Below are 11,031 nucleotides of genomic sequence, written 5' to 3' on the forward strand. Positions count from 1 at the left end.
CTCCCAACACGCATAACAGTGTAGTGTTTGCATCGGCTCTTCACCTTCATTTGCGATTACTCTTGTCGTGGCATTACGCTTTCGTCCTTCCTTTCTTTATATAGATTTCGTCCTCCTTTTTAATTGTGTGCATTCTTATAATGCAAAGGTTGGATGTGAACCGTCATGCTTGTATCACCTTCACGTGTTATGACTTATGAATCAACAAAAGTGTGTTTTATCAAATAAAAAAACTTATGGTTTGTTGTCTTGTTCTCTTAAACAACCATCTGTTTCTTTTAATTACCCCTAAAAAAATCTGTTTCTTTTAATTGGAAGGCAGTAGCATACCCCCCAAAAAAAGGTGTAGAAAAGAACAGTCGATTCTCTCATCAACACACGAAAGCGAAGCCATGTTCATCCATGCAAGTTTGAGCAGAAAAAGAGATTGTCGATTCTACAGTACCCAGAGTCAAATCCACACACCATATATATTACGTACACATGATTAACCACAAACACATCCCATTTGCTTTGACTAAACCAAATTTTCTCTGACCATATGCATCTAACGTCCCATCTGTAACAGTTCGTGGTACTATGATGTTCCTTTCTTTTTCCTTTGCAAGCAAGAGAGTTCGTGGTAGGCATCGTAAATGATCTCTTGCAGTTTTCACAGGACACAATGCGTCGTAGAAGTGGTCTATGAGTAGAATTTGTATGTCTTGGAATCCAAGATGATCTGTCTGAGCCCTCCGATTGGCGACAGGATCATGAGGCACACTCCAAGGACGATGCAGACCTGAAGATCATGGCACAGCAGCACGCACACAAAAATTAGGCCGGAGTTGAGATTGACCAAGGAGAGGCATATATAACTAGAGATACATGGCATACCCAGTTGGTGAACCATGAGAGGCTGAATCTTTTGGGCTTGTAGATGGCGAGCCACATGATGCAGGGCAGCTGCAGGAATAGCAGGTGTTGACTTGGATTAGCAACTCTGAATTTTACCGATTCCCGTGATCAACTTTAGTGGAGTGGATGAGAGAAATGCTTACGAAGTATGTCGTGGGCGCAAAGGCGAACCCGCCGAAGAATCCGAGCAGGCCACCGAAGAAAGGGAAGGTGATGGCGACGAACATGGTGAACGCTGCAAACGTGTGGAATCTCGTCAGTCTTATTCGTTGCTACACGCCATTTTTTGGCTTTTCGGGTGGTAAGGGACGGGGGGCCTTACCAACATAGAGGGTCCGGGCAATCAAGCGGAGCGTGAGGCCGGGAGGGAACTTGAGCTTCTTCACTAGCACCGTCTCGATCATGTCGAACACCGGCATCGCGTAAATCTACAACATGGCGGCGCCGTCGATCAGGATTCAGGCATGTGCTAGAGCCTAGAGCTTGTATATATGGATAGCAAAAAGATTTGTTGGAATGTGTGTGTGTGTGTGTGTGTGTGTGTGTGTGTGTGTGTGTGTGTGTGTGTGTACCTGGTAGCTTCCGATGACATGGATGACAACCATCATGTTGGCGGTGGAGATGAGCCAGGTGGGCTTGTTGAGGGTGATGAGGATGTTGTCGTCGACGCTGTTGCCGAAGGCCCAGTAGCCGATGAGGGCGACGGGGAAGTAGCAGAGCGCGACGACGATGTAGGCCACCACCACGCCCTTCCACATGGGCTTCTTGGACGGCTTCTCCGGCGTGGACGGGATGGTGGCCTGGATCTCCAGCACCACGTTGTGGCCGGCGTACGCGAACGCCACCTCGCCCAGCGCCCCGAAGAAGCCGAACACCTTCCCCGGCGTCGTGGTGGCGCGGAGGTTGTAGTCCACGTCCACCATCTTCCCCTTGTCCACCGACGCGCCCCACGCGATGGTCGAGTAGGACAGCGACATGACGGCGGCGGCCAGGGACACGCCGGAGATGGAGTTCAAGTTTGGGAGCTGCGAGAGCACGAAGTGCACGGACGCGAAGATCATGATGAAGAAGGTGAGCTTGATGTCCTTGCACTTGCCGTCGCAGATCACGTCGTGGAACTTCTTGAGCGACCTCCCGCCGGTCACCATGTACACGATGTTCACGCCAACCTCCACGATCAGCTGCTGCGGCACCACGATCCACAGCCCCAGCTTGTCGCCGAAGGCGTGCTGCCCGAGCTCGTGGTACCTGTCGAACCGCTTCCCGGGCACCATCTCGTGCATCTCCACCATCTGCCACAGCGTGTAGAGCGTGATCACCCACGAGATGACCAGCACCGCGATGCCAGGGCCCCTGTGCAAGTAAGCAAGCAACAAACAAACGTTATATACTCCTAGACTAGACTATATTAGCAGCAGGAGGCGAGGCAACAGGTAGGTAGGTGGTGAATCCATTGAATGGCGTACCAGCCGAGCTCGGACATGGCGTAGGGGAGGCTGAGCACCCCCGCGCCGACCATGGCGGTGACATTGTGGAAGGCCGAGTACCACCACTTGGCGTTCCTCGACGACGTGATCGGGAGCCAGTCGTCAATCTTCTTCTGCTCATCCGTCCTGACATCCTGCGATCAAGTAATCGCCATGCTTGTTAGCCATGAACCATTCACAAAACCTCTACAAAAATCCTACTAAATGAAATATCTACTATCAAAAAGTAGGAACCAGTGATATCCATATCTAAATTGTGTACCACATAATCCACTTTCTCTAATCTGTTGAAACCTTCTTGCATTTCCATGGCTTTCTTCTCACGGAGCAGTGAAAGAAAGGGACAGCTAATCCGCAAGAAAGTTTCAACCCAGTGACGGGACGTCTTTGAATTTTGTAGGTTAAATGGAGTGCTTTGTGATTCCGTTTCTTCTCGGCAGTTGACTTGCCGCATGGCCAAGTAGTCGGCAAAGTCAAACTCCAGATGCTTAATTATCACGGCCACCTCATGGCAAAGATAATCTATTTATTTTATCAAGCACGTTCACATGACAACGGTAACACACTTGTTTATGTTGTTTTGAATTGAATAAGCCAATCAAACAAGGCTGTGAGCCTGTGATTTCAATGTTGTGGTTGAAAGTTGAAACAAGATTACACCAAGTGGCAGCAGCTTGCAAGTAGCAGTGCTAGTTGTTAGTACTATCCTAGTTATCTTACTCCTGACACAACTAATCTATAATTAACATATTGTCGTTGGAGATTGTGACAAAGTTTATCTGCTGGATTATACCCATCGTTAGCTGTGATGCGATCTCATGGCAACAGCTGTCAAAATGCCAACGGCTATTCCAATGTACAGCAAAGTGATACTAGCAGCATAGTACAAATATACTGAACCTACTTGTAAGCGATGTTTTTGTCTACTCGTCGAATATTTTCATTACTAAATTGGTTGCACACATCCCAGGATACAGAGACCGAGGTTTAATCTTCCTTTTTGAAAAATATATTTATATTTGTATTTGAAAAATATATTTATATCTTCCCAGAATACACCCTCTGTTCTTAAATATTATAAACTGCAAAAATGTTTTATACTCCCTTCATTTTTAAATATAAGTCTTTTTAGAGATTTCAAATAGACCACTACATACGGATGTGTATAGACATATTTTAGAGTGTAGATTCACTCATTTTGCTTCCTATGTAGTCACTTGTTGAAATCTCTAGAAAGACCGATATTTAGGAACGGAGGGAGTACTTTGAAACAGGCGTCTTGATTGAGCATGTACGGTAATATTCTCTCAATGAAATTTCACGGTGGTAATGAACAGGTAGGGGGGGCCTTGATGGGTCATTTTAGGCTCCAAGGATCATCAAGTGCAAATTGCGACATGGAAATTCTTGTAAACTGCAAATTGTGGACGCTAATCCGAAGCATAGGACAAGACAAAGTAGTGAAAAGTAGAGGCGATCGTTCATATTTCATAGTCAAGAGAAGGCGTGCGGACCATGGGACAGAGACAACAAGAGACTTTTCGTTCATATTTTTGTTTTCATGTGATGTGTGAGTCGAATTTTGCTCTAGCCGAGTCAAAATTAGAGCACAAGGGCAGGCAGTCCAGAGGCCAGAAGGAATTTTCAGAGAGCTGGGGAGAGAAGGCAGAATTCGGCGGTTAATGCAAAGCAACGCAAATCACACGGACCGTATGACGGGCATGATACGTAGATACTTTTATTTAATTGCTGCATCTTCTAGAGAGCGAGAAAAGAGGAGCCGAGGCAAAAAGTAGTACTAGTAGCAAGAGAAATCAAGAGTGTGAAGGTGCGAGGAAGGAAGGCGGGTTTTGTTTTCACGTGCGGAAGACGAACTGGTAGGGTACCGGTGTAGCTACGAACTGGCTCGGCGGGGCCATCCATCCGGATGGTGTTTTGGCTGGTGGGTGTGCCACTAGCTGCCGGAGGGGAGACGGAAGGGGATCCTCCATTCCTCCCCCATGGAAACGCATCCAAGAAGCCGCTTTTTGCCCCCCGCCTTTTCGTCCGGGTTTGTCCATTTCACGTCATGTCCACCTCTGACTCTGAAGCTGGCTCCATGCTTCTCGCACCAACTCAGATTCTTGATTCTCTCTCTTTCCATCTATCTAAACCTTTTACTGGGTATCTTCTTTTCGGTTGATTAACAAGATGATTTGTGACTGTAATTTTCTTAACAGCGAGAGGGGGAGAGGGAGAGAGATTAATTGCTCAGCAGGGAGCACGTACCTTGGCCGGCGGTTCGAAGTTCTCCGCTGCCTGCGTCCCCATGTTCTGCCGGCCGGGCCTTGTCTTGAGCAATGGAGAGTAAACAGAACAGAGGGGGATGTGTGAGAGGAGGATGTGCAGAGAGAGAGAGAGAGAGAGAGAGAGAGAGCGAAAGAGATATAAAGAGCGTCGGACTGGTCTGTTCTTTATAGAGCAGAGCAAGAGCAGAGCAGGGAGCGCGCGGAGTAGGCTGTGAACGCGCGGGCGCAGATATCGCGCCAGGTTGACCGTTGACTCCAGCGCGGCAGCAGCAATCCGGGCCCTCTGTGCGGCTGGCTGCGCCGAGCGCGACGCCCTGTCCGTCAGATCTGGCTTCTACGGCCTACATGAGTCAGTCAGGCTCCGCTCGGTCGGCTTTACTTCTTTTTTTTTTCGTCACGCAGACAAATAAGCTTGAGGAAAATGGCACATGAAAACCAAGGAACGGGGGCTTTGGGAAAGACGGGGGCTCGTGACATGAAGCGGCAGAGCACTAGGGGTGCTCCAAGGTCCATCAAAACACGACAGATTCTTGTTTTTTGACGATCCAAAATACTCCTCCTCCTCCTCGTGATGTCCAGGACCAGCGCAGTTCATGCAGTAATTCACATTCGACGGGCTCCCCATTTGGCGCAGCGTGTAAGTTTACAAGAGAGAAACATATCGCAAAGGCCTGATTCGTCTACATTTTCTTTTCACCTCCATCGGTGCATCTGGCGCCATTTGGACTGCACGAGCACATACACTGGCAGCTGTGGCTGGCTAGCAGGGGAGTTCGATGCCCAGCTGTACGCGTATGTATGTAGGCGCGGGATTAAACAAAACAATTCGATCGAGCTGTTTGAGGGAGACGTGCCCATGAAATGCACGGCCATGGCCGGCTTCTTGCCATTGATTCGGTTCATTCTTTTCCTTTTATTACTACTCCTAGAAAACGATTTGTTTGAGTGGGTGCCCGTGGACGCTTGGTTAAATCCATCACGCCTACTTGTTGTCTCTAACGATAACGATACAACAAGGGGGGCGAAACATATATACACATTGGGTTTGTCCTTCTCCATGCGAGCCCTAGCTATGATACGCAGCACGGTGCAAGAATCATATTCCCGCTTTTTTTTGTCTCGTGGAATCCGGCATAATTACTTGCTACATATGCATTGCTCCGAGGGAGCAGATTCCACACTGCAATTCGGTTGGAAATTTCACTGTGGGCGTGCTTGAAAGTGCACCTACTGCCAGGGTTGTCTCCAGGAATTTGGGGGCCTGTGGTGAACTTCAAATTGCAGCCTCAGTTTTTTAAAATCATATAACTAAAGGACTATCTTGAAAAAGTCTTATACCTACCCAAGAAATACCTCATGCTAAAGCATCCAAATATTTGCTCGAATACACAATATAAGTAGAACTGAAACTTGATGTTGAACGATCGGACAAAATAGACAAAATATGACAAAAATTAATATGAGGATACAAAAGAGTACCTGATCCACAGGTTCCTTCGTGCGTGCCTCCTATATCTGTAGACACTCCTGTTGTGGGCATCGATGAAATCATCATCTTGTTTTTCGACAAATCAAATTGAAATAAATATGGAGAGAATTTATGTTTAATGGATACATGATTCTTTTTCACTACAGCTCATTGTTCAAGTGCATCAATTTATAAATCAACACATGCAACATTAGTTTGGAAATCAACAAATACAACATGTCAGTTCAATTGCATCTGCTATTTGTTATATGCCTGTCTCGGTAAAAGAAATTACCCAGTGTACTTTTGGCTTCCGAGGTGCATCAATCATGGGCGAGGGGGAGGCAGGGGAAGGCGCCCAGCAGTAGCAGTACAAGGGTTGGACCGGTTGGGCATACACTGGGGAGCACTTGTATGAACGACATGGTGGGGCTAGCTAGCACAAAGTAGCTAGCAGGCCGAGCTGGATTAAGGAAGAGCAGCGGCCGGCGGCAGATTGCAGTAGAACATCAAGGGGATTAGAGGCGGCACGAGCATACAAGGAAGACGACTGGGGGTGGGGGCTAGTGTCGGTGTCAAAACCGGCGGATCTCGGGTAGGGGGTCCCGAACTGTGCGTCTAAGGCTAATGGTAACAGGAGGCAGGGGACACGATGTTTACCCAGGTTCGGGCCCTCTCGATGGAGGTAATTCCCTACTTCCTGCTTGATTGATCTTGATGATATGAGTATTACAAGAGTTGATCTACCACGAGATCGTAGAGGCTAAACCCTAGAAGCTAGCCTATGATTATGATTGCTCTGGTCCTACGGACTAAACCCTCCGGTTTATATAGACACCGGAGGGGGCTAGGGTTACACAGGATCGGTTACAAAGAAGGAGATCTACATATCCGAATTGCCAAGCTTGCCTTCCACGCAAAGGAGAGTCCCATCCGGACACGGGACGAAGTCTTCAATCTCGTATCTTCATAGTCCAAAAGTCCGGCCAAAGTATATAGTCCGACTGTCAGAGGACCCCTTAATCCAGGACTCCCTGAGTAGCCCCCAAACCAGGCTTCAATGACGATGAGTCCGGCGCGCAGATTGTCTTCGGCATTGCAAGGCGGGTTCTTCTCCAAATTCTTCAGAGTACCTGTTGTAACGAGCAGTGTCCGGCTTCCCATTAATGTTGCACTCCTCGGCTTCTGTGCTTTAATAATGGATATCTCCACGTGTCGAGCGGATGCGAGCAGTCGGGGCATTTTTTTCATTTGCCACCTTGACCATGCAAGTAGATCGTCTATTTAAAGAGTTAAGGATCCTCAGATCCAAATCGCACCATCTCCTCCCAGCGAGTATCCATCAGAGCGCGCCCGGAAAAATCCATCCCATCATGGCCGGTCATCGCGGCTCCTCCTCTCGCTCCCGTAGCACCAAGCCAGGCGATTGGGAGAAGTGTTCCGTTCCTCATAGCTGATTGGTAGAGTTGCAGACCCAGGGGTTTCTCCCGCCTGCTTACATGGTCCCCGTCCGAGCCGGACTAGCCACTTATAATGGCGGGGAGCAAGCGGAGAGTTCTCCCAACCCATCCAAGGGGGAGAGGGTATGCTTTGTCCCCTATTTGCTGAGGCGACTTGGATTTCCAATCCATCCATTCCTCCGCGGGCTCCTGGAGTTCTACGGTCTCCAGCTGCACAACTTTACTCCAGCCTCCATACTGCATATCGCGGGTTATGTCGCCTTCTGCGAGCTATTTCTGGGCTGCGAAGCTCATTTTGAGCTATGGAAGAGACTATTCTGCCTTGTACCCCGTACTCAGGAGGGGTCGATATATCAAGTGGGCGGAGCCGAGATATGGCGCATCGCTGGGACCGGATACCTGTCTGGTACTTCGAAGAAGACATCCGAAGACTGGCCTTCGGAGTGGTTGTATATGGAGGACGTCCCTCTTCCGGACCCTATTCGGTTGGGCCTTCCCGAGTTTGCAAATGCCCCGTTGAAGAAACGCCATAGCTGGCGCCCCCGGAGCCCCCAGGAGGAAGATAACAGAGAGATCCTTTTCCTGATGGACAGGAAAAAGACACTGGCCAAATCAGGACTGACAATAATTGAGGTTATGTCCATATGTATAATGTGGGGAGTGCAGTCACTTCAATATCAGGGGAAACCCATGTGGCACTACAATGGAGAAGACGACGCCACCCGCTGCGGCCGTAAAGGTCCGGACTCTGCCGCCGCTCTGGCGAAAATATTGTCCGATTTGTTCAGAGGAGAAGAAGAGGAGTTCATCCGTATTAAGCCACGGGATGGATTCTCCATGTACAATCCCCCACGCTGGGTGAGCTGCTATCTTTTATTCCAGCCTTTCCCGCGTTCTCTAGCACAAACATTTACCTTGTTAATTCATAGCAGGAACTGCGCAAAGTTATGAGGGATGTTCACAGCCTGTCTCCACAGCCAGAGGACCTCGACCGGGCCCTCGGCCCTGGACTCAAAGAAGATCCGGACATATTTGTGGAGCTCGTCGATAGGACATTTTATCAGTTAAGCTGCGATGGTGCCTTGGTGGCCATCAAAGCTGATTATCCTGGCCTACTCCCTGTATCACATGTAAGTGAAACCGGAGTCCCAACTTCCAAGAGGGATTCCCTCTTTGCAACTTACCCATCGCATATGTTTTGCGTTTTACAGGGAAGGCCATCGGGACGCCGTGCCGAACCCGCGGTGACTCGTCAACAAGGAGCACCGAAGCCGGGTAGGCTTAAAAGGAAGGCGGTCAGGACCGAGACACCGTTGCAAAGGCAAATCTGCTACGCAATTATCGTCGTTGAAATATGACAGTGTCCACTGTTTCCTTGCAGAAAAAGCTCTCGCCGAACTATATCCGGAGAGCCTGCCGGACACGCCTCCACCAGCCGGACTCCAAGGCCGGACCCAAGGGCAGAGGTCAACGCAGGGACAACGCCGAACGATCCTCCTACAGAGGATGCAGATAGATTCTCCGCTACGAACTCCGAAGTGGAGAGCGCCATGAATCATATGCGCCGGCGGGCCACACTACGCGACCCTAATTTCTCTGAAGAGGCGTTCAACGCCTTCAACTCAGGGGACACGTACATCCGAGCTGCTAAAGATGGCCTCGCCAGAGCTATGGACCAGTATGTAAAGGATATACAGGTAAGAAAATTTGATAAGTATATATATCTGTAGCCCGTGAGACTTGAAACAGTTGGCACAACTGATTTAAGGATCAATTATATGCATAGATTCTTACAGAGAAGAAATACCCACCTGTCTAAAGAGCTGGAGGAGTGCAAAGCCCAGCTACGGGTCGCAATCGCCGGAATGGAGGAGTCCAAGAAGGCCTCATCTGGTAATACTTGTCTTGATCGAAAAGAATGTATTGACACATACCAGTTAGTATTCGGCATGTATGCAAATTTAACAATAGATTTTGTAGACAATCCCGGAGGTAATCCGGAGATCGTATCGGAGGATGAACAACATGCTAACGATAGCTAAAGGCTGGCAAGCGCGAGCTTACAAAAGTTATACGGGAGAAGAATGATCTCCAGGACGCAAAGACCCGGCTGGATGTTGAATTAAAGGATGTTCGGGCCCAGCTTGGTGACTCCGTGAAGGAGAATAGGAGGCTTCGACGCGGCATTTTTAGTAAGTGCTCGAACGAACCTTTATAAAGTTTGGCGAAGAAGCGGGCTAACAGAATTATGTCTATAGGTATGCTGACAGGTCGTCCCGAAGAGGAGATGCCTGGGTTTGCAGGCGATCTTCTGCAAGAGCTCTCACAGCTGCACGGAGAAATTCGGCAGGTGATGCAGGGTATTGACCAGGCCTTGTGGCTGTCCGCATCCCTGCCCGAAGGCATGGGAGAGCTCGTGGAGATGCTCAAGGGAGCATGGCAGCGCTTCCGATTATGGAAGATATCGGCCTGCCGACAAGGTGCAAGGGAGGTCTGGGCCATGGTGAAGACACGATACACCAAAACTGACCCGAACCACATGGCTGAGGTCGGACCTGTAGGGCCAGATGGGAAAGAGATACCCGTTAGTCTGGTATATGACCAGGTAGCTTTAGCCGCGAAGTATTCCCAACAGGATTGTAGGCTAGACAGCCTGTTGGATGGTATAGAAGAAGAGTTTAGTCAGTCTAAGTGACTTTGTACTTCAAAGGACATATTTTGTCCCTAGCCGGATTGTAAACCATTTGTCTTGGCGGACCTTTTCGCTTCAACCTCTAGACCCAACAGTCCGGAGTGTATCCGAATACCCACTTAGTTATGTGAAAACCGGGGTACGCGTGGAAACCAGGCGTAGGGGTCATAAGTGCTTGAACAGACAAGTACCCAACTAGCTATGCTATATTACATGGGTAGTAAGAAACATCTTCCAGGGAGAATAGTTCCGTTAAGGGTTCCTTTCCCTGGGAGTGCATGCATTAATGTGCATGTCCGAACTGCGAAAAATGACGCAGGATATAAGCATCTGGGGGCATGTTTTGCAATAAGTAAAAGACATCTTTTGTTCACCGACCGAATATTCCCTTAAGAACGCTAGCTTTCGGCTTCATCCAGTCTGAGGTACACATCCGGCTGACCCGGCAGTAACAATCGCAGAGGTGCTCCCCTTATGCCCTAGCCGAATTAACGGGAACGTAGGGCATAAACACAAGAGCCAGGCAACCCAGCTTGGCCAAAACTTAAGTCATATCGATACTTGTAGTGGTGAAAAAAAGGCACATATGGAGAAATGACGCATATGTGGTGGGCATAAAGCCCAGAAGATAATTATATTAAGCTTATGTATAAGAAGCCCCCAGGTATATTGAGCGCGCATAGCACGGCAGGAGTGTGCGGTCAAAGCATACTTGAAGCTTTTAAGGCTATATATATGA

General features: G+C 48.7%; 1 protein-coding gene across 1 annotated transcript; it reads right to left on the bottom strand.

Moving 5' to 3' along the window:
• Nucleotides 1-448: 448 nt before the first annotated feature.
• LOC123157166 (lysine histidine transporter 1) lies at nt 449-4,860 on the bottom strand. Its single transcript, XM_044575412.1, has 7 exons — nt 4,653-4,860; nt 2,364-2,518; nt 1,470-2,250; nt 1,220-1,325; nt 1,041-1,132; nt 877-945; nt 449-781 (listed from the first exon to the last, which is right to left on the bottom strand). The coding sequence occupies exons 1-7, from the start codon at nt 4,692-4,694 to the stop codon at nt 683-685; spliced, it is 1,344 nt and encodes a 447-aa protein (XP_044431347.1). The 5' UTR covers nt 4,695-4,860; the 3' UTR covers nt 449-682.
• Nucleotides 4,861-11,031: the final 6,171 nt, after the last annotated feature.

This window comes from Triticum aestivum, chromosome 7B (assembly GCF_018294505.1).
Source record: "Triticum aestivum cultivar Chinese Spring chromosome 7B, IWGSC CS RefSeq v2.1, whole genome shotgun sequence".
Lineage (NCBI taxonomy): Eukaryota > Viridiplantae > Streptophyta > Magnoliopsida > Poales > Poaceae > Triticum > Triticum aestivum.

What these genes read in the sequence shown, in the direction of transcription:
- LOC123157166 (XM_044575412.1), bottom strand. Translation starts at nt 4,694, where the DNA reads ATGGGGACGCAGGCAGCGGAGAACTTCGAACCGCCGGCCAAG. An exon ending in ACTTCGAACCGCCGGCCAAG is followed by an intron (nt 2,519 to 4,652) that starts GTACGTGCTCCC and finishes ACTTGATCGCAG; the next exon opens with GATGTCAGGACGGATGAGCA. An exon ending in ATGTCATCGGAAGCTACCAG is followed by an intron (nt 1,326 to 1,469) that starts GTACACACACAC and finishes GCCATGTTGTAG; the next exon opens with ATTTACGCGATGCCGGTGTT.